At 41.4% G+C, this 23725-nt stretch overlaps 2 protein-coding genes and 1 long non-coding RNA gene across 4 annotated transcripts in view; 2 read left to right on the plus strand and 1 right to left on the minus strand.

The window, feature by feature from the left end:
• LOC144024178 (uncharacterized) overlaps positions 1 to 5672 on the minus strand; it is a 5710-nt gene extending 38 nt beyond the window's left edge. Inside the window, exons 1-4 of the long non-coding RNA XR_013284700.1 lie at positions 5603 to 5672; positions 5135 to 5258; positions 2151 to 2217; positions 1 to 997 (exon numbers count right to left, since the gene is read on the minus strand). The exon at positions 1 to 997 is cut by the window's left edge and continues 38 nt beyond it. This is a non-coding gene — a long non-coding RNA (uncharacterized LOC144024178). The remainder of the gene's footprint in view (positions 998 to 2150; positions 2218 to 5134; positions 5259 to 5602) is intronic.
• LOC144024171 (ski oncogene-like) overlaps positions 1 to 10755 on the plus strand; it is a 51161-nt gene extending 40406 nt beyond the window's left edge. Inside the window, exons 2-7 of one of the 2 annotated variants that reach the window (XM_077530287.1) lie at positions 6105 to 6218; positions 6446 to 6549; positions 6808 to 6986; positions 8213 to 8493; positions 8578 to 8808; positions 9974 to 10755. In XM_077530287.1, coding sequence (XP_077386413.1) covers positions 6105 to 6218; positions 6446 to 6549; positions 6808 to 6986; positions 8213 to 8493; positions 8578 to 8808; positions 9974 to 10141 — 1077 coding nt within the window. In that variant the 3' untranslated portion in view covers positions 10142 to 10755. The remainder of the gene's footprint in view (positions 1 to 6104; positions 6219 to 6445; positions 6550 to 6807; positions 6987 to 8212; positions 8494 to 8577; positions 8809 to 9973) is intronic. The other variant, XM_077530288.1, reaches the window with a different exon arrangement.
• Positions 10756 to 13149: 2394 nt separating this feature from the next.
• Positions 13150 to 23531, plus strand: plch2b (phospholipase C, eta 2b). Its single transcript, XM_077530297.1, has 20 exons — positions 13150 to 13602; positions 15503 to 15649; positions 15772 to 16015; positions 16136 to 16265; positions 16514 to 16684; positions 17330 to 17423; positions 17497 to 17700; positions 18529 to 18649; positions 18730 to 18901; positions 19407 to 19514; positions 19582 to 19665; positions 19737 to 19837; positions 20043 to 20131; positions 20213 to 20398; positions 20860 to 20967; positions 21042 to 21166; positions 21245 to 21329; positions 21427 to 21573; positions 21641 to 21714; positions 22147 to 23531. Exons 1-20 carry the CDS (start codon positions 13338 to 13340, stop codon positions 23176 to 23178), a joined length of 3687 nt encoding a protein of 1228 aa, XP_077386423.1. The 5' UTR covers positions 13150 to 13337; the 3' UTR covers positions 23179 to 23531.
• The last annotated feature ends 194 nt before the right edge of the window (positions 23532 to 23725 follow it).

Genomic DNA, 23725 nt, shown 5'->3' on the forward strand with positions numbered 1-23725 from the left:
AAGGAACGCTTTATTTTACGATGTAACCGTTTGCAACCGCTTTTGACTTTGCAGGTGTACCTAATAAAGCGTCCTCTCCCTCAAACTTGCCACCACGCGGTCCTAAATACTTGCCGCACGTTTTCTCCTCCAAAAATAACTTTGTGAGCAACATGCCGGCACTAATAACGTCATTGCCGGCTCTCTGTTGGGGCCTCACGGCACACGCTGTGAGGTCATGCTCCGTGAGGGAAGAGTGACACAGGACACCACTGTCAACAGACAGGTGGGCACGTCCCGAACCAATTGGAATTTGTCGCTTTTGGCCCACTGACGAGGAATTACCTTGTTTTTTTTTTTTGTTTTTTTTAGAAGCTTTACTACAAATAAGAGGATGATTGATTATATTATGATTCTGTCAGATAGGTACTAGTTTATGCTTTTAACACCCACACTAAAAAAGGGTCTGATTTCTATCATTCTTCACAAATTTTCTTTACAATATGTTCCATGCAGCCCCACTAGGCTAAACACGGAATTATGATTAATATTGTGTTTGTGAAATGTTAATTATGCAGCAAAATCCGGGGGCGGCCATTTTGCCTCTTGTTGTCTTCTGAAAATGACATCACAGTTGCTCGGCTCAGGTACTGACCAATCACAGCTTACCTGATTTCTGAGTTTGGTCATGCGACTTTGGCAAGCTGAACCATGATTGGTTGTTATCTGAGCTGTGAACTGTGATGTCATTCTGAGTCAACAGCAAGTAGCAAAATGGCTGCCATCAATTGGTATATTTTATTGCTATTGTGTAAGTTAATTAACAATAACTTGGCCAATTATAGAATAGAACATTGCTTTTCTCAATTCATTTCTACACTTAAAAACAACAAAAAATGCAGTTAGCCCACTAGTTGTTTTTGCTCACTTGTCCATAGTGTGAATGGTGATGGTTTGTCCATAAATATCTGTGATTGGCTGCTGGCCTGTCCAGGTTGTATCTCGCCTCTTGCCCAAGCTGTTTAAAAAAATAAAAAATAAAATGACTGTCCGATACCCATAGTGAGATAATTTATGATTTCTTTACTTCTCATTCTGATTATATAGCGTAGCGCTAACAAACACCTAGCATCTGAAGAAGCAGACATTGCTGCTAAAAGTCGAGCGTCCACATACAGGCAGACATGAGGGCTGCTGAGCACTGTATGTCGCATGTCTCATCTTTTTTAGGAGCAGCGTTTCCTCACGACCTGGCATCTCATCCAGTCTCAAGCCCAAAGACAATTAGGACAATCCAATAAGCTTGGCAGTAATGCCGACCTCATGTCAAGCCCCTGAGGCTCTCCGTATGTGTGTGGGTCAGGTCTGTCGTGGCTGGGTGCAGCTACATAAACACCACGGCCCTAAAAGTAGAAGCGCTGGTGAATAAGCTTAAGAGAGGGGAAATTGGAGCACGACGTTAGGGTCGGAGTTGGGATGGAGTTTCAGGGAGATCGCGGTTAGACACCCCAGGCCTTCGGCCAGCTGTCGCAAGGTAACCACAGAGGGCTTTATATAAAGCAAAAGTCCTGCGATTGATAGAGAGCACACATCCGGCAAACCGCGGGGGATCCGATGACGACAGCCAGCCTTCCCAAAGCGGCAGGACGTTTCCTGAGTGAGCGCTGCCAGTTGGCGTGCCCTTGAGGGAGACAGCGCCCCACTAAGCACACGTGGAGCTGGGGATTACACCGGGGGGTTTAGTGGAGGGAAGGAAGCCGTCATCCGAAACTGTTGTGTCTTGCCGGTCGTTAAAGCAAAAGCAAACGCCGTCGCCCAGCGCAAGAGTCGTCGCCCCAGGAAGTTCAGCTGAGCGAGACTATTTCCGTCTCGCCAGATGAGGGCCGAACCGCGTTGGGCTCCTCGGATAGCTTCATTTAGTTTGTTTGTTTGTTTTTAGAGCGCCACAACAGATGCTTGATGTTTCCAGTCAAGATTCCCGTCATTGGTTTCGACGTCTGACAGTTAGAAGGTTAAAGGCATTTCCTCGCAAGGACACATTTTGGGAAGTTTTCTCATTTGCTTTCGGTCTTGGAATTGTGACTGTTGATGCACTCTTAAAACAGCTGTTTCAAAAATAACCCAATTTGGGTCAAAAAGGGACTGAATGGGATTTAAATGATGACACTTACCAGGCTGTTGTCAAGTATAGCGACGCGATGATGTCAGTAGATCCAGTTTGAGAGCCATTGAGGGATACTGCAAGACAAAACAAGCCATCAAAAAATATACCTTTAAATTTAGACTTTGTGGTTCAGAAAAACAAAGAAAAGATCAAAGGGACTGTTAATTAAAAAAAAAAAGAAAGAAAAAGTCATTGAATGTGGTCATGCCATTTCCAGGCAGAGGAGCAGCCTAGCTAGCTCGATGGCTAGCAGTCACAGACTTTCTATCAAACAATATATCGTTAAAAAAAATAAACAAGTTGTGATACATTAAATATGGCCCTCAGACAAAAACTAAAATGGTGACTAGGAAAAAGTTGACTTTTCTAGTGATGCTCGTCAGCTGTTGATGGAACTAATCCATCGAGGGTCAATAAGTGCCAACAAGCTCCGTGTTGTCTCTCCACGCTCCAGTTAGCACAATATCAACAAGAAAATTATTCCTCAACTATGCCGGTGAAGCAACACGTTTATAATATGAGGCCTAACCCTGGAATTGCGGAGCACCTCTAATTAAAAAATAAAGCATGTCTGCTCTCGCCCGAGCGGCTATTAGAGCCTGTTTAGCCTGCGGATTTTCTTTGAAAGGCCGCTTCATTACAGCACCTCAAAGCCATATCATACAATGGCCGGTTGAAAAGGCCAATGCTTGAATGGAGTCTTAAAGAAGTGAAGGGGTGGGGGATGTACTTGGCCTTCAAGTAAACATTCCTGCAGCTCACTGTTTCCTCTGTGTTCCCGCTCCCTTGGCCCACCTCCCTCCCACTGCAGTTCCCACAGGGGACTCAGTCGGCCACAGGAAGTCTGAGGAGGGAGCAGGGGTGCGAAGTCTACTGCATGATGTTGTACCGCGTCACATGTCTTTGCTTTTTTTTATAAGTCACAATTGTTGTCCTCCATTACAATAGGTGGCGCTATGCCTCTCATTCAGTCTCTTTGTATCGCAAACTCGATTTATCAACAAGCTAGCGTTGTTAAAAACTAAGACCTTAGAGCCGTACCGAAATAAATTCTTTAAACAGATGGTGCAAAATGGTGGTGTGCTGTAATTGTGTCCGTTTGTCTCTCATTTTGTTAGCTAACATGCTACTTTCATGGACGCTAGCATAAGTTGACCGTGTCCCTTTTTTTTTTTTTTTTTTTTCAAAAAAGTGTGAAAATATTCATACCAAAAAAAAAACACTATTCAATTCATCGTTGTTGTTGTTGTTTTTTTGTTTTTTTTTAAGTTAGAATAATACTTCCTGGTTCATGAAGGTGACAAAATATGATAGAAAGGCAGACGCGCTAACTGATGCTTTATTTATCTCTTCATTTTAGGTTAAAATGCCTCCTTTTTGGTTCACAAAAGATGACATAAGACGACAGGAGTGTACCATTTTTCATTCTAGGGCGTACAGTGGGTATATCGTGACCCAAATTAAAAACAAAAAAAAAGAAAATATAGTTGACAGCCATCTTTTTCTTTGTCTGTTTATTTGTTAGTTTGCATGCTACTTCCTGTTTCCCCGATTTGGGGGGGGGGGGTCAGTCTTTTAACCACTGGGACATGCAGCGCAAGACATGTTATGACTCTCCCAGGCTATGCTGTGTCTATGAAGCCTGTGAGGTCAGATTCACATTTAGCCATGTGGGTCCCTTGTGGTGTCTGGGGAGTGTCTGCTTTCGGCCTGTATTATGTCTAGCGAACCTTCCTGCAGAAGATGTAAAAAATAAAAATAAAAATAAAAACTCAGAGTAGAAATAGCCACGTTCATCCTTTTTCGTAGCAGCACTTCTCTACTAACCCTTAACTTAAGCGACAGAATCATTCCTGAGGACGTGCAGTCTGGGTTCAAAGAATTATCTCGTGGAAGAGAACACAAACAGTGCGTGTGAGTGTGTATGTGTAAACTAGTGACAGGTTAGACAGGTAGAGGAGACGTGTGTATGAGTCAGGCAGACAGAAGGGGAGTGTCCAGACAAACATTTCTTGTGCAATAATACGAGAGGAGCATGAATAGGCAAAATAACAATGCCAAGACTGTTAAAATTGTAGGCCACTTGGATTGTGTACTCACACTCGAGGTTCTGGGTTTGAATATGTGCCCTGCGATTGACTTGACTGGCAACCAATCCAGTGGGTACGCCAGCTTCTCATCCTCTAACGTCTGGGTTAGAGTTTGCTCATCCATTGAAGATTAATTAATGAGCCCAATGATGATAAATGTTTTTAAGTCAGAAAGGTTTTAAGTTTTTGGAATAACCTAATGGTTTGACACTCCATGGGCTTAGAAAAGATGTCACATCTTCAACAAAATTGAAGCAAGATACACCAATTTTGGCCCATGCAGGGATCACACGGACTGTTCCAGATACACAAAATTTGACCACGATCCGAATGCAACTGTGCCTTCTGTGCACAAAAAATCTCATGACGGATGGACACCTGAATCCATGGTACCGTCCTTAGGTGGGATACAATTGCTGAAGTTCATTGACTGTTGGGACTTGCCTGCCTTATGGCAAATCCCTGTGACGTACGGCCAATTACATCTGAGGGTCCGGATTCTTTTGAAGGTTAAGGCAAGGTTAAGTGTTAAAGTAGTCATTTGGAGTTTGGAGATGCCTCCAGGAAATGGATGTTAGTCAAGGTAATGTACTTTGAAATGAGTGGAAAAAGAGAGTTGTTCTGAACTGCAGCCAACATTGCTTTCACCCCTCCCAGTCGAGGTGGCGTCAGGTACAGCGCAAACCACACAAATTCTTAAACGTGGAGCCGTGGGCCTATTAAATTAATTGCCCTTAAACGCTTGCGCAACGCGGCCATGAAAAATCTAGTTCGACATCACGGGTAGCTGCCGTATGGGACGTTCAATGGCGGGAAGGACGTGTAAGACGATAGATTTTGAGATACAGAGAACTTCCTCTGCCCGCAGGTCTGCACTTGTCACACAAGAGGATGTGTTTACCTTGGCGGGGCGTGGATGCCCGCACACGCCTGCTGCTCGCTTACTCACTCCCATGACATTCAGCCTCCAGCTCACCTCAAGCACTCCCATCAGCCAAACCAGCAGATCCCAATTTGTAGGCAACCTGAACCAGTTTAGAAACAAATAAAAACAAATGAGACGGTGTTATCTTGAAGTAATCGAAAGGTAATCTTGAGGTCATCATGCGATAATCTAATGGACAAGGATACCCGAGTGGATATAGAAACACCCCTGTACAAATGCCATTTTTTTTGTGAATAAGGAATCGAATAAGACAAAAACTCTTGTGAAATACAAATGACCCACAGACTTGCGGCAGTCCGCAGCCCGGTGGTTCGGAAATCCTCAACTGGGAGCGTTGCTGCTCCCGCTCATGTTCTTGTTCCTGTGTGCCAATGCAAATGAGCGCCAAACCTCATTTAGCAATAAGCGAGAAGCTGAGCTCACCATGAATCAAGTCTCACAGCTTTTACACACCAAGCTTGGTGAGATTCGCTTGGTCGGTGCGAGTGTCGACATGCATATGTGCGCGTGGGAGTGTGTGTAGGAGTGTGTATGTATTTGTGTGTGTGTGTCTGGTACAGGGCGCTTAAGAGTGGGAGGTGTTAAGTCAGGTCTGGCACTGCATACCTGAACTAGCGATGATGCACGTGGCCTCATGCTTTTCATTTTAGAGTCATTTGTTATTGAGACCAGCAGCATGGTGGAGTGAGTGGTTAGCATACCTGCCTCGCAGTTCTGAGGCTTGGGGTTGGGATCTCCAACTTCCTTTCAATAACATGCATGTTCGCTTCTTCAAAGGGGTTCAGTTTCTCCCCAACAAATTTCAGCTCGCCCGTGACCCTAATGAGCACAACAGCCGCTTGGATGTTCTCATCATACTTGATTTTGTGTTTTCACGCATTAAAATATGGCCGCCATTTAACTCCCCTCTTCTCTCCCTCCGCAGTCGCCGAGCCCCGTCACAGCCAAGCGGCCCAAACTGGAAAAATTGCAATCTCCATCAGCTGACGGCGAACGCAAAGCCGAGTGGCTGCAGTCATTATCCAAATCCAGACACAAGGTTTGTAAACAGGCCGTGAAGTGCGAAAAAAAAAGAGCGTCAGCGTTAAAATGCAAACTTAAAAGCGGTGACGCACAAGCTCCTATTTGAAGTCTTGACATGATCGTCAATGGTCAACTAATGATAATAATGAAAGACTGTTCAATTGAGCGTGTCAGTCACGCTCACTTTAAACGCTTGGATGCTTCTTCTTCATTGTGACTCAAGCTTGCCGTTTCGGTTTCCAGGACCTGAAACAAGTCCAGCTCAAGCAGAGACCTTCGGCGTTCCGGCCTTGGTCTCCAAAAGGGTCGGATCGGGAGAAAGCAGCGGCTCAGTGCGAGACGCAGAGGTGAGTGGTTAGGATTGTTGTTGAAATGATAGAAGAAACACTTCAAATCGGCTGTGGCCAAAGTGTCAAACCCCAATAAATATTACAGCACTCTTGATAATGTGAAGGCTTGGTGGGCCAGATTAACTCATTCACTGCCAGCACAGTAAAAATTAATCTTTGACGTCTATAGCCGTCTATGGCAATGAATGTGTTAAAAACCAGGATGGGTCGTATTCACCCACAACAGCTTTAAAAGTACCTTTCTTGGCCTTGCAGGTCTACTTTAAAGAATAAGGAGACTTTGGCACAAGCTCCTTCAACCCCTCTCGCGCATGCTCCTGGCAGGGGGACCCCAAACAACCGAGAAGTGCAGAATGGCGACGTGCAGCCCGCAGCATCCCATCCCGACGACATGGACACGGACGGAGAGATCGATGTCGATGACTGTGACGATCGTGAGTACTTTCAATCATCTGAACTAGGAAAGACTCGAAAAGACAGAAGGAAGTCCATCATTTACTGTTAGTCGAACACTGGAGAGGAGCCACACAGGAACTGCTTCATGTGCTCACTGTACAATGGCGCCACTTAGTGTTTAATAGTGGAAGTGCTGCAACCCAAACATATTTATAAACCACTCATTTTGAAAAAAAAAAAAAAAAAAAAAAGGTAAATAATAACTATATGACTATGTAAATAAATACAGTTCTATAGAATGTAAAAGAAATATTTCTCATAAAACATACAGATTGAAAAATATTACAAAATTTACTATAAAACATTACTGCATAATTAATCAATTAAAATGTTTTAATATTTTATAAATTAATTACCAAATGCTTTATTACAAAAATTACAAAATATGTTATAAATGTATTACTTTTTTTTTAATTACAACAAATTTATTATAAATTGCTACAACATGTCTTAAAGCAAAATGTAATAAAAATCAGTCATTATTAATGTATACTAAAGTTATATTATAAAAAAAACATATTGCATCATTTACTATAAGGAATACTACAAAAATATTTAAATGACTAACATGTATTATTAAAATAATTATTACTAAATATTGTTTAAAACAATTACTACAATTTACATTTTACTATTAATAATCTCTACTAAATTAATTTGTAAAAAAATAAAATAAAATTTTAGTATAGAAAGAATTGCAACAGTTTTTATTAAAATTACTGCAAAATGTACTAATTCCAAACATACACTTAAAAATTGCTATAAGATTTCTTAATAAGAAATTATGACAAAATTTCTTACAAAGTAGCCTAACAATTAATATAAAAATACTGACAAAATTTGTTAGATAATATTACAAGATATGTTAGAAAAATTTCTTCAAATGCAATGTAAACAAATTACGACATTTGTTATTTAAAAAAAATAAAAAATAATACATAAAAATAAGTACAAAATTTGTTACAATATCTACAGAATGAATCATTAAAAATTACATGTTATAAAATTTCCTATAAAATGCACTGTAAACAAATTACTACATTGTTTTATTTAAAAAAAAATAATACAAAATTATATATACAAAAATATGCATTTTATTAAACTATTCTATAAAAAGAATCATTGAAAAATTACTACAATATTTGTTTTAAATTTCAAGACAAGAATTGCACTTACGTAACGACAATTTTTTTTTTCTGTGCAGGTCCACTGCCAGCATCCTCCCTGGCTTCACCCCTCTCAGCCTGCAACGCCGCCCCTCAAACGCTGACCCTCCAGAATGGAGCCACCTCACCGCCTCAGGAGGCGCCTGGCTGGCTGTCGGGGCCCATCTGTCCCGAAATGGACGCTCTGAGACAGACGCTCTACGCCGGTGTGGACACCAAAGAGGCTCGAGAGAAATTCCTGCAGGAGGTGGTGAAGATGAGGCTGAAGCAAGAGGAGAAGCTGGCGGCCGCCGTTCAGGCCAAACGCAGCCTTCAGCAGGTAGCCATTTTAAATTTGATTCTCATTTGAGAATAGCTGCAGTGTAAGATATGAAACCACAATTGATCTGCGTTGTCGTCACAGGAGTTGGAGTTTGTGAGGGTGGCCAAGAAAGGCCGCCTCCGCGAGGCCGTGGAGGCCAAGAGGAACCTGCGGAAGGAGATCGAGCGCCTCCGCGCGGACTGGGAGAGGAAGACCAGGGAGGCGGAGGAGGCGTGCGGCCGACTCAAGAGGGAACTGGAGCACGAGAGGCAGCAGCGAGGCTGCGACAAAGGATGCGAGGCTGAGCGACTCCGTGCCAAGTACTCCTCCCAGGTGAGAGAACAAACATGCTCAGTCATCCCAAAACATTTTTTTTCAAATCTGGTGAGGCGCATATGTGATATACCCTCTTGCGGAGGCCGGTTAGACCTGGTGTTGGTAATTTCAAAGAGGGGCACAGGCCAAGCGGAGCTGCAAGAGGTTGTTCTGCACCGGTGTGGGAGTGGTCAGAGCTGACGTCAATCATTGAATGATGGGAGAGTCGAGTATACACTACAAACAGTTCAGTCAAAAATAACCTAAATTGGGTCCAAAAAAAAAAGAAGAAAAAAAAAGGACCTACCCAACTTTTTCTGTTATTTATTATACCCCATAAAGATAAATAAACCGCAAAACTACCCCCCCCCCCCCCAAAAAAAAAAAAAAAAATGGAAAAAAAAACTTTTGGTGCAGTTGTACAGGACAATCCAATTATATGGGGGTTGTGCAAAATGTTATAAATGTATTAGAAATGTATTATAATCAATTGCTACAAAATGTCTTAACATAAAATAAAAATGTTATAAAAATCAGTCATTACAAATAGTTATATTAATTAAAAAATATTGCAACATTTACTATAGGAAATACTACAAAAATATTTAAATGACTATAACGTATTTTAAAAATTTTACAAAATATTGTTTAAAAAATTCCAACTTACAGTTTATTATTAATAATCTCTACTAAATTTATTTGTAAAAAATATTATTATAGAAAGAATTACAACAGTTTTTATTAAAAGTACTAAAAAAAGATGTACTAATTCCAAATAGTACAAAATATACTCTTAAAAATTGCTATAAGATTTCTTCATGAGAAATTAGGACAAAATGTCTTATAAAGTACTATAACAATTAATATAAAAATACTGGCAAAATTTGTTAGAAAATATTACAAGATATGTTGGGTAAAATTCCTTCAAAATATAGTGTAAACAAATTATGACATTTGTTATTTAATAAAAAAATATATACAAAAATAAGTACAAAATGTATTGTTCCAAAACACTGCAGAATGAATCATTACAAAAATATACTAAACAAATTATTACATTGTTTTATTTAAAAAAAAATACAAAATTATACATACAAAAATAACTTTGCACTAACTATATCGCAAATGTGGAAATACTGCAGATGCTCGAGTTTGACCTGATTCCTTTTTTGCCCGTTTCCAGATCGACGAGCTGCACTCTCAGCTCCAGCAGGCTGAGGCGGACCGCGAGCAGTTGCGACGGGAGCTGCAGCAGGAACGGGAGGCGCGGCAGAGCCTGGAGAACGCGGTCCGAGACCTGCGGTCCCAGCTGGCGGCGCAGGACACGACGTCATGCGGCACTCTGTCCTAAAGTGGAACCAAAAAAAAAAAAAAAAAGACACATTCAACAAGAAGAGTACTTTTATCTATGTCATAGGATGGCGAGTTTTTAGGAAATGAAAACTGGATGAGGAAGCATGATGTCCACCACTCCATCAGTGACTGTTTTTGCTATAAGCTAATAGGAGAGAGGCCACATCACACTTACTTGAATATGAAGGGAATGGTCACACAGTCAACAATGGTGCCACAAAAGTATTGGTACACTCCATGGTGGCGATGCAGACCACTGGACCCAAGAAACACACGTTTACCACTATTCACTTTCAATATCAGCTTGAGATATATATATATATATATATATATATATATATATATATATATAAATATCACTGTGTAGAGGATGTACTTTTAAAGATATATTGCTTGTTTATTCCATAGGCGTGGAAAGCAGCCACATACCCTGTACGCATTTAAAACTGAAGTATTGGATGCTTTTTATAGATATAATAATAATATGACTCAGCTTAATATCTTCTTGTACATTCTTATTTTTCAAAATGTGTTCTCTTATCAGCAATGAACGCTCTCCAAAAAGACAAAAAAGGAGAGAAATAGCCGTTTTTTGTTTTCTTCGGAATGCGGTACCTCGGGGGGGGGGGGGGGGGGGTGTATTTAGTACTGTCATTACCTTTATATGGCTCATTTGAAAGCATTCGTTTTTAGGGCTCTTAAATCAACAAATGGCGTTTATATGAACAGCATTTCTACATATATAAAATGCAAAAGGAGCATATATTTTTGTACTTTAGGAAAGAAAAAAAACACAAGGAATTGCACTTTTTAAAACAACCTCACATTACGCCCCCTGTTATAAATTGATTGAGACAAGTTGAAATGAAACACTCGTTCCCTCAGTATGCTCTGATGTAAATACGACGATATTGTAAATAAGATTTTGTTGCTTGCTTCTGAATTTTGTTTTGTTTTGCTTTTTACTTGAAACCAAAAAGAGACTATATTTGGATTTTCAAAGCAGCCAAGTATAATACGAACGGGGCATTTAACAAACTTTTGGATGAGACCCATCAGAATATGTTCCCATTGATTGTTTATTTGAGAGAAATAGAGTATATAAAAGATATATATTGACGCCACTGACCAAAAAAAAAAAAAAAAAAAAAATAGAAACAATTGAAATGTCTGTATACCTGCCACTCGGTTTTAGAGTAGAAACCAGGCCTTCTTTTGGTCTTCTCGCCTACTTTAGACAAGAAACACGTGTATGTCTTATCACCTTCATCATCATGTTACCCTGGCTCAGTATTTGTTGGGTACAGTGTTATACAGCACTCGCAGTTTTCTTACTGTAGCTCATGCTCTTGTAGTTTTGGTTTGGATGTAGGCTTTCACTTGTTTGCTTCTTTTTGTTTTCCCTACGGAAAATGTGTATAATATCAATTAAAAGTCTAAGTCAATCAAAGTGCTCTTAGGACTGGGTTCTTATCTGTGTCATGAATGGTCAAGTATACATTACAATGGTGCTTTGAGCTACAGGTGGTCCAACTTTAGAGATAACACTTTACAACAAACTGCAGTTTGGCAGAATAATTCTTAATGGAAAGGGCTTGAATTTGTTAAATGCCACTCCAAGTTGAAGATTAATGTCAAAATAAATATTAAATTATTGTACAGTACAGTTGTATTTAACTACAATACGTTGCTTTGCTTTTCAGATTAGTTTTCAGTCAGTTTAGCTTGATGCTAACATACAATGCTAAACGCCATTTACGGGCTAATGAATAGCATCAACATTAGAAACTCGTTGAAGAGAGTTGATGCAAAATGTCAACCGATCAAAGTGTTTGACAAGTTAAATCTACAACAAAGAATGTCACAAAACAGAAACGACGGAATTATTTACATTCAGTGGTAGAAGTGATGACGTGACAGCACATTGCTGTTGGTATTTTATAGAAGAAAATGATTACTCAGACGTTTGAGGAGTCACTAAAGGAAAGGAGTATTAGCAAAGTCATTGTGTGCATAAAATAAAGACATATAGCGTTTTCTTTCAATATTACAGAAGTTTACTGAGACGCTTACCATCTATGAATATTCGTATGCCTGGTTTATGCTGCCCCCAGGTGGCCAAAATATGCAAACCAGAAGGCGTACCATGCAAAAGTGACAAAAGCTGTTTCATTCTTTACATTTTATCTCATTACATCATTACAGTATTTAACACAATTTAAAAAAAAAAAAATACTATATTAATATAGAGTGCTAATACAAAAAGTTTAGAGAGCCTGGAACTCCCTCTCAGTTTTACAGATGTCACATCTGCTGGTGGTTTTTGGTGGTAATGAACCGGAACACAGTTAGGTATCAAATCCTAGTGAAGGTAACTTAAATCAATTGTATTTCTTTGTAAAAGGAGGCATCTAGTTGAGGCGCGGTGTTTAATTATCCAAGTGCATAGTGATACTTTTGGCGCACAGCATCCATTTAATTTCTTGAATTTTTTTTATTTTTTATTTTTTTTGTTATACTGTTGACCCATTTAAATCATTCTGATTTTAAACTGTTATGGTCAACTCCATTACAAAAAAATCCCAATTTGTTTTAAAAATGAAACATCCAAATTAGGATACAATTATTTTCCCCCATCACTGAATATAATTCAATATCATTCAGAAATTGATTCACCAGTATTTCAGTTCATCTTCAGATTTGCACGCAAATTCTACAGAAATTGGGGGGGAAAAAAAAAAAAAGTCTACACATCCCTTGAAATGTCCATTGTTTTCATTCATCTCAGACATTGGCAGGATCCTCCTAATTTGCTTTTTAAAAAGAAACTATGACTTGCCTAATAATTGTGAAATACCTGATTTTTTGGAATCCTGAAAAAGTGAAAACATGTAGAAAATTCAAACTGGATTCCTCATTTGCTCTTCCTTCCTAATGGTGGCGTGAAAATCCCTCCATGAAAAGCAAGACTGGAGCCTCACTTCAGGATTAGCGCTTGAGGGAGATTTACAGGCAGGCGGTCACTTCGTCCGGCAACAACGCATGCATGCACGACCTGAGCTTGCCACCTCCGTCGGAGGATGAGGACGAACCGGCGTGATGAGGACATGCGCATAGGACGTCAAACTTTGCAGAGAAGCGCGCCGGCGGAGCTCATGGGACAGGAAAGTTGGACGCAAATGTCCACTTGAGGGATGAACGCCTCCCCGGGGATGGCGCCTCCGTCACCGGGGATGAGCGGCAGCCCTCCGCCGCCGGCCTCGCTCTCCCCGAGAACGAGCACCTTTCAATGTGGGGGCTCCCCCAAGATGCCTCCCAACCCTCCCAACTCCCCTGCCATGTCCATCATGAGCTCGCCCAGACTTTGGCACAAGGCCTCCATCTCCAGACTGGCGGAGGAGTTTTTCTGGATTGGTGGCAGTGTGGTCGCTCAGCCCAAATGGAGGCTGGGACAATTTGGTAAGACTCATTGTTTGTAAACTATTGTGCAGATTAGGTAGAAAATTATTGAATGATTTGATATGCAAAAACAACAACAACAACACGGACACAATTTGAATTTTTTAGCACACCTCCAACAGGTATTAGAATAGACCTGCAGGGAGGCACTTGTGTCAATAATGGGCATATGGAGCGGAGACAATCCTTTGGGATTAGCCAGGCTACGTCACATGTAGTTTTCAGATTACAAACTAGTAGGTTCACCTGATCCCGGCGCGCGCACGTACACGCACATCAACTCACAGGCATGTGCGTTGACATTTATGGGGGCAGGTGCTCGAGCTACAAAAAAATAAAAAAAATAAAAAAAAAGGGCACCAAACAAAAACAGTAGCAAATGTACTCAATTAGCCATTCAATTCTGTTAACACAATCAGCGCAGTCAGTGAGACAATTTACAAAGGAGGTGAAGGGACACTACAACGGATATTAAAAAAAAAAAAAAAAAAAAAAAAAAGTCTACACACCCCTGTTATAATAGCAGGTGCTTGAGTGTACTGCAGATCAGTGAGGGGCACAATTCTCACAAAAAAATATTTTTTTTTAAATCTGAATTTCAGTGATTGTCCTGCCTTCAAAAAATGTTAAAGGGATACTTGACTCATTGAGCCATTTTCAGCAGTAAAAAGTTAATATTTTGTCTATAATTAATGTGGTAACTTCATTACTTTTCATGTACAATTAGTACCTTTAAAAAGTCATTTTTCTACTTGCTGTCAACTGATGATGACATCACCTGTGTTGAGGAAGTAGGTAACGGCCAATCATGGCTCACCTGTTTTCTGGGTTTGGTCATTAAACTGAGCCATGATTGGTCGTTACCTACTTCCTCAGCACAGGTGATAACATCATCACTGGACAACAAGTGGAAATATTTTGTCTATAATTAATGTGGTAACTTCCTTATTTTTCATGTATGATTAATACCTTTAAAAAGTAATTTTTCCACTTGCTGTCGACTGATGATGACATCACCTGTGCTGAGGAATTCGGTACTGACCAATCGTGGCTCAGTTCACTGACCAAACACAGAACACAGGTGAGCCAAAATATGCCATTACCAACTTCCTCAGCACAGGTGATATAATCAGTTGACAGGAAGTAGAAAAATTACTTTTTAAAGGTATTAATTGTACATGAAAAATAATGGTCTCAAATTCATTCTGGACAAAATACTAACTTCACTGCTGAAAATTGTTCAATGAGTCAAGTATCCCTTTAATAATTGATACTCATTTGAAATGCCTCCCCAAAAAACAAAACAAAACAAAAAAACAGTTCAAGTATTTAAAAAAAATAATTGAATTAAAAAAATAAATCAAAAATCTGTATTAATTGGGTAAAAAAAAAATAAAAAATTTAGGGTTGCAAAAACAAAAGTGGGGTATAGGTTCCCCCCCCCCCCCCCCCCCCCAAAAAACAAAAAAACAAAACAAAACACAAAAACGGTGAAATATAATAATAATTATTATTATTATTATTATTATTGTTATTATTATTATAAATGAATTCAATTGGTAATACACAACATCAACATGATCTCAAAGTGCTAGAAAAAGGGAAAGAAAAAAAAATTGTGAAAAAAAAAGTTGTGCTGCTTCAGAAGCAGACACATGCACGCTGCTTGTACTGTAAGTAAATTCATTCTGTATTTTCCATAAGCCTCATTTCGAATTGATGCCATACCCCAGATAATTATCAGGTGGATAAATGCAGGAAATCCAGTTGTGACAGCACATAATCTCATAAGGGTAAACGCAAGAGTTTACCAGAGTTTATCGTTCGTGTACTGTACATATTTTTATGCATTGTCAACATAAAATTGTGACAATTATTTGGGGGCGGGGCTTCTCTATAGTGGAGAGGTGCATGTGCACGATGCAGACTGGGACACAGATGACTAAACTGAAGGGAAAGAAGAAGGAACTCGGGCGCTACTACTACTTGGATGAGCATCGCTCGTGCATCAGGTGGCGTCCCTCCAGGAAACAAGACAAAGCCAAAAGTAAGATATGAATTTTGAATTTTGCCCCCTTCCTATCAGAGAAATGATTAACTGTATTTTTGGAAGTCAAAAAGTACAAGGAGAAAAATGTTCTTTGTAGTCGGTTTCTCGTCCTGTTTCAGTTACAATCGACTCCATCCACGAGGTCCGCGAGGGGAAAAAGTCGGAGGTTTTCCGCAGGTACGCCGACAACCGCTTCGACCCAAATTGCTGCTTCAGCATTTATTACGGCGAGCGCGTCAAGTCCCTGGACCTGGTCAGCTCCAACGGCGAGGAGGCCCGCACGTGGATTACCGGGCTCAAATACCTCATGGCCGGCATCAGCGACGAGGACAGCTTGGCTCGGAGGCAGCGCACCCGTGACCAATATCCTTTGACGCTGCCAGACGACCGAAGCAACTTGTCACTTCCCACCACTCGACGTCAACAAGCAATGTTCGAACAATACCAACGTTCTCGTCATCTGCCTTAACTTAAAGCTCTCACGTGGCTTCAGCAGACTTTCTCGGAAGCGGACAAAAACGGAGACGGCACACTGAGCATCGGAGAAGTCCACCAGCTGCTTCACAAACTCAACGTGAACCTACCCAGGCAGAAAGTTCGAGAGATGTTCCAGGTAAAACCTCGACTGAACTTTTCAAGGATATCATCGGTTAGAATGCTAACAAAGAACAACAATACAGTAGAGTTTCCTTTGTTTTCTTATAAGCATTTAGATTTAGCCCGAAAATAAAACCTGGTCAACAGGCTACGCTCATTTCCAGCCTGCGTGGTCAGATTTTACAAGCATACATGACTGTTATTAATCAACTAGTTTGGTAGATAAAGCAAACATAAAACGGAAACATACGTGTCATTTTGCAGGAGGCGGATACCGACGAGAACCAGGGCTCTTTGGGATTCGAGGAGTTCTGCTCCTTCTACAAGATGATCTCCACGCGGCGAGACCTCTACCTCATCATGATTTCTTACAGCGACCAAAAAGAAGTCATGGACCTGCACGACCTGGCCCGCTTCCTGGAGAATGAGCAGAAGGTGCGACGACCGGTCGAAAAGTTTGTATGCTCGTCAAGTCGGTTGGTTTCATTGCTGCTTATCTTAGTGTCAGGTTTACCTGTTTGACATGTATTAAACACAACAAAAAGGAGAAGAGAGGAACTGACTTCTACAATTCACTACTGCACTCTGAAAAAAAATCCCCTCCTCACCCTCTTTTTATTTGGTTTCCGCGCCCCTAGTTACACAGGTGTTCCAACCCTAATAATGCAAACGCAAAACATAGTTGGAACACAGTGTACTTGTTTGTCTATATGTGTGTGCATGTGAGTGGAAGATTGCTGATTACGTGTAGTCAAGTTTGCAATCAGTTCTTAACAGAAAACAGGCAGCCTCAGCAGACTGGCTCTAACCATTCTGCTGCGTTAGATGTTCTGCTTCTTGAGCTTCTTGGGTCATCTTCTGTTAAGATAACATAGTTAGGCTATGTGAATGTGAGTGTGGAGCACAGAGAAGCATTCTTCATTGCAGCAAATGTATGATAACTCATATTTACAATTATTCCTACACTTCGCAACTGCACAAAAGCACAGAGAGAACATATAAACACATGGGAAAGCGATTTTGAACCTGAACCTGCCTCCCACAAATTACACAATGAAACACGTCATGTGTGCTCGGCAGATGCGAGGTTTCGCCAGAGAACACCTGATGGAAATCGTGGCCAAGTTTGAACCATGTCCTGACAACCTCCAGCGTCTCGTTCTGGGAATAGACGGTACAAGCACACGGACTACAACCACTGATGAAAAGCATCTGACAACATCTAATCAACTCCTCCCTCCGTCCAGGTTTCACCAACTACATGCGGAGTCCCGGCGGCGACATCTTCAATCCGGAGCACAACCAGGTGAACCAGGACATGACGCAGCCGCTGGGCAACTACTTCATCTCCACGTCGCACAACACCTACCTAACCGGAGACCAGCTGCTGTCTCAGTCCAGTGTGGAGATGTATGCTTATGTTCTCCAGGCCGGTTGTCGTTGTGTGGAAGGTGAAACTAATACCATAAGAGTCAAATGTCCTTGTGGCTTTTGTACTTCAATCAATAGTAGTGAACGTTTTAACTTTTACTCAAGTACAGAGGTCGAATCTGTACAACTGTACTTCTTATTACACTCTAAAAACAGTTGGGTCAAAAATAACCCAAATTGGGTGAAGAATGAATGGACCAACCCAACTTTGAATTTGACCCAAAAAGTTGGGTCAAACGAACAACCCATCAAACAACCTGAAAATGGTTTGCTTTGTGGGTTATTCATTTAATTTGACCCAACTTTGAAAAAAATTGAATAACCCAATTGAACTGGGTCAAAAATGAACTGATCCGACTTTGAGTTATTTAAGCCAAAACCCTGACTAACTTTTGACTGTCAAATGACTTAAATAACTCAAAAGTTTTTGACCCAGTTCAATTGGGTTATTCAAGTAACCAAAGAGTTCGGTCAAATGAATACCCCCAGCAAACAACCCCCCGGGTTGGGTTCTTAATTTAATTTGACCCAATTTTTGAGGTTAAATAAATTGTTTTATTAATTAACTTTTCGGGTTAAATAAGTCAAAGTCAGTCAGTTCTTTTTTTGACCCAATTCAATTGGGTTATTCAATTAACCCAAAACATTGGTTCAAATGAATAACCCAAAAAAATGGGTTGCTTTGCGAGTTATTAATTTAACTTGACCCAAAAAAGTTATTTCAAATAATTTTTTGACTTATTTGACCCAAAATGTTGGGTCGCTCCATTTTTTACCCACCCATTTTTTAAAAAGTGTACATTAAGTACAGCGTGTTGCATACTGGTGCCACCTCTCTTCTTCTCCAGTGGACTGTTGGGACGGTCCAGACGGCGAGCCCATTATTCACCACGGCTACACCTTGACATCCAAAATCCTTTTCAAAGACGTCATTGAAACGATCAACAAATACGCCTTCATCAAATCACAGTATGTGCTCAGTCGGGTCGCATTAGCCAGTTGAGGTAACAAAAACATTTCAGGGATGACTTCTTCCTTTCCTTGTGCAGATATCCAGTGATTTTGTCCATAGAGAACCACTGCACGGTCCCTCAGCAGAAGAAGATGGCGGAATATCTGAAGGAAGTGCTTCAGGAGAAGCTGGACCTGTCCCACATCAACACGCATGAATGCAAAAAGCTGCCTTCCCCGGAAATCCTCAAGGGAAAAATATTAGTCAAGGCGAGGCTGAGACTCTTTTTTTTTTTTTTTTTTTTTTCTTAAAAGGGAAAAAAAAAAAAAAAAAAAAAAAGGAGGCTGAGACTCCTGACTAACTTGCAAACTACAGTGCAACCTAAAGTCAAAGTCAAACATAATCCCATTCCTGGACATGATCCATTCAAACAAGAATATTTACTCTACCTACCTAAAGTACCTACGGTAGTTGCCAATCTACATAGTTGACCCGGTTAGTGACAATTAGACTGACGGACGAAAACCTGCCTACCTACATATCTAATTGCTACCAATCAACCTGCTTAGCTACCAAACTACCAACCTTCATGCCAGTTTAGGTAGCTATCTACTTCCTAACCACTTCCTTACCTGCCCTTATTACCTTCATTTAGGTAGGTAGGTTAGTTAGCGCATGTACCTCTGTCAAGGTATGATTCGTAATGTTGTGGTTCAAATGGTAAAATTTGAAGATCCTTCAAAACAATTCAAAATACTGTCCATCATGTTTTAGGGAAAGAAGCTCCCAGCGAATCTGGACCCGGATGCCGAGGAAGGAGACGTATCCGATGAAGACACCGGGGATGAGGAAGAAGAGGACGAAGACGAGGAAAATTCCCAGGCAAATTAGTCTGCGACATTAAACGGTTTCATTAGATTAGTCTTTCATTTACTTTTGACTCTTTTAGGAGGAAATCAGCGGTCTAGCTGCTCGACAGCCCAAGAAGAAGAGACGCTTCGGCAGATCCATCATGAGGAGCTTCAAACGCAAGGTCTCTTTGGTTCGAATGGTTTGGACATGCTCGGAATATAACGTTAATTGTAATATACGTTTTGATTGCAGAGGAAAAAGAGAATGCGAATGAGGAGTAAGGCGAGGTCTGACGGAGAGTCAGACTACAGCACCAGCAGCAGGGACAGGACACAAATTGTTTATCACCCCAAGTAAGGTTCTTTTTTTGAACTTTCAATTGTGATGACCCAGTTTGAAAAAGTCAGAACGGCTCTTGCACATTTTAGAAGGATAACAAAATATTTACTTGGTTGCTTTATTTCACACCTGAGGATGGGCATGCACTTGACAGACCCAAATATTCAATTAGATGAGCAATTAAAGTTAATTTTCCATAATATGTACCCTTTGGTACAGGAAGAGGAAGACAATGAGGCTCTCCCGTGCTCTGTCCGACCTTGTCAAGTACACAAAGTCCGTCCGAGTGCATGACATAGAAACACAAGGTATCCTTCATTTTACTTTAAGATCTGCAAACGGGAACCAAGTTTGTAACGTTTTTTTTTTGTTTTTTTTTTGTCTGGCAGCCTATACGAACAGTTGGCAGGTGTCATCGCTCAACGAAACCGTCATGAACCAGATCGTGCTGCTGAAACCCGGCCAGCTGGTGCGCTTCAACCAGCGCCAACTCCTGAGGGTATACCCGTCCAACTACCGGGTGGACTCGAGCAACTTCAACCCGCAACCCTACTGGAACACAGGATGCCACATGGGTAAAATTATATCATAAACACAGGAAGTCCTCGACCTACGACGTTTCAACTCTTTACGATGCCCGTGCCTCGTCCCAAGCACCTTCTCTTTCGTTAACATCACTCACAGTAATCACGCCATTTTGAAGTTATATTATCTCAAGAAACGAGTATCCATCAAGCAGGTTGATTCGCCTTAATGCGCATCACATTTCCATATGTTTCCAAGCTTCGCTTTGCCATCCGTCAGCAATAAATGTCCATGTGGAAACACGAAATATTGGTTCCGGTAACTTCCAGGTGTTTTTTAAAGTACCGTAAAGTATTTTCACGTAAATTTCGACTTTAGCGGCGGAATCCGACTTGCGCGGAAATTCGGGCTACGTCGCGAGCGTGTGGACGGAATTTGTTCGTAACTCGAGGACTCACTGTCAATGAATATTACTGTAAGAATATAAATTATTGGATACCTTGTATTGCAGTTGCAATGAACTATCAAACAGAGGGTCGCATGCTCGAACTGAACCGAGCCAAGTTCTCAAGCAACGCAAACTGCGGATACATTCTCAAGCCTAAAATCATGCGTAAAGGTATGTAAGCGTTCAAAGTCGTTTGCATGAGTTGACGAGCATCCCTTTCGGTAAGGGTGATTGTTTTTCCTCAGGTGCCTTTAACCCCAATGTGGAGGATCCACTTCCAGGACAGAAGAAGATTCAGTTAGTGCTGAAGATCATCAGCGGACAGCAGCTTCCCAAACCCAAAGACTCCATGTTTGGGGACAGAGGAGAGGTCAATATAGCCTACAGGCTACTTCTTTTCAGCCTGTAGAGAAACATTGCTTATTTGATTCGTCTATGCCACTTCCAGATCATTGATCCTTTTGTGGAGGTTGAGATCATCGGTCTACCCGTTGACTGTTCAAAACAGCAGACTAGGGTGGTGGATGATAATGGTAAATATAGAAAATAGTTCAGCTTTCATATGCTTTGAATTGATGAGAATATTAGGTATGGTAGGTATGTATCTAAGATAACTAAACTGTCCCTCAGGTTTCAACCCCATGTGGGAGGAGACTCTCGTCTTCCACATTCTCATGCCACAGATTGCTCTGGTGCGCTTCCAAGTATGGGATCACGATCCCATTGGGAGAGATTTCATTGGCCAGAGGACGATAGCCTTGACCAGCATGATGCCAGGTGAGAGCCACAGACTGACTGTCAATAATTTGAAATCTGAAATAAACAAGAACCCTACTCTATGTAGGATATCGACATGTGTACTTAGAAGGGATGGCGGAATCTTCCATCTTTGTTCACGTTGCTATCATTGACGGCAAGGTAAGTTCCTTGCAAAAATATTTCAATCTATCTTATATTTAAACTCACTAGTTTAAACATGACATTCTGATTATTACATTTGTAGAATATACGTTACGCACCAAAATTCAACCGTTTTGATCCATCTCACGGGTCGGCCATTTTGCCACTTGCTGTCAAATGAATATGACATCACAGTTGCTCAGGGACCGATCAATCACAGCTCACCTGTTTTCTGAAGCTAGGCTGTGATTGGTTGTTCAAGAGCAAGTGGCAAAATGTTATTCTGTTATTAATAAAAAGGAGTTTGCTGCTTAACTTATATTCCACTTATGCAATATTAACCAAAATACCGGATTTAGAATAGTGGGGCTGCATAGAACATATTATTGACAATTTTTTGTGGGGGGGGTTGACTTCCTTTTTAAATTTCTACAAAACATTGTATCATAGGTAAAGCCAGTAAATGCGATGCAAGCAGCCAGAAAGCAAATCCAAAAAGCAGCCCAGAAGCACATGAAGGGACCCCATAGGCAGCCGTCCCTCGACTCGTCCGTGCAGTCATCGGAAGACTGGCCCCCTCCATACCTCCGCAAGGATGCCGACTCCTTCTCCCAAGACAGCAGGAATGGAGAAATGTCCCCTCTCGTCCAAGGTCCGGCCACCAGGGCCGCCATGCACAAAGGGATCATGAGTGAACCGGTGAGACGCGCCCATCGAGTGAAAATTCACAACCCGAGGAGAGGGATCTTCAGCAAGATGTCCTCCACGGATTCAAACCCTGTGCCCACGTTGATGCTTCAAGACAGCTTTGACCTGGACAGCCCGTCACGTCCCAACAGTCCTACTGAAGACAGACAGGATCCCGCTCCAGGTAACTTCAATGAATCTCAGGCTTTGTCTGAAGTTGTTGAGTTTCAGACACTTCAAACATTTGGACCAGAGGAGCGTGAAGCTCCTGTACTCCGGACTGACTCAGAACCAACAGAGGAACCGCCACCTGCAGTCCCTCAATCAATTACGCAACATCCCTCACATTCCGAAGCCAAATTTATACCTCTTATCCCTCCGCCATCCCCGGCTCGGGTCAGAAGAACCTTGGAAACCCCGGCCACCCCCAGACCTTCCACCCAGATACGAACACAAGTCCGCTCGCGCAGCTGCCCTCGAAAACCCAACGCCTCCCCCGTCACGCCCATGGTCAACCGCAAGGCTGCTTCCCGCTGGCAGACCTGGCGAGTCCAGAACACAGGCGAGGACAGCGGCCGACAGGTGAGGAACGTACCCAACGGACTGTGCTTGTCCGACAGCTCATCCAGCAGTGGGGGCAGCTCAGACAGCCTGGAGTTAAGAGACGTCCCCGTTGCGGCGGGTGCCGAGCAGTGCGTCGGCACCCTGCAGAGGGAGATGAAGGCACTTTTCGACGAAAAGATGAAAGAGATCCGATGTAAATCGCCACTTTTGTTTGATGGTCAGGATTTGTGAACACTGGTTGGCTTTGTCACTACTGGTCAGGCTAAAAGGGGCAGTGGTACATTGACTTACAAAAAATTAAATTAAATAAATACTACTCTGGCGCCATCTGGCGGCAGCTTGGTGCCAGCGCCCTAGATAAACTGAGGGGAGGAGCTTCATATTGCCAGGTCATAGCTTAGAAAATCAAATGTTTTGCTGCCATCTTGTGGCAGCTACATGCAATAACAAATCTTTTAGTGTGGGTGTCAATTATTCAGATTTTTTGTTTGTTTGTTTTTTTAGCAGCAGGACTCTGTCCCTATTCTCAGTGAATGGTGGGTTTTCACTATAGCAAATACGTTTTCCGTGTTGAAATTGTTTTTTTTTTTTTATATATATATACACATCTCTTTAAGAAATAAAAACAGCACAATGTTGTATAAAAAGGAATAAGAGAATGTCTCTTTGTCCACATGTGACGGCATTACATACCTTAAACTCCATTTTTGTTTGTTTTTTTTCCAAATATTTGAGCCAAGGTGCATAAAGATCAACTGAAAACAACATTGTGGCTCAC

The sequence above is a fragment of the Festucalex cinctus genome, chromosome 8, assembly GCF_051991245.1.
Source record: "Festucalex cinctus isolate MCC-2025b chromosome 8, RoL_Fcin_1.0, whole genome shotgun sequence".
NCBI classification, from domain to species: domain Eukaryota; kingdom Metazoa; phylum Chordata; class Actinopteri; order Syngnathiformes; family Syngnathidae; genus Festucalex; species Festucalex cinctus.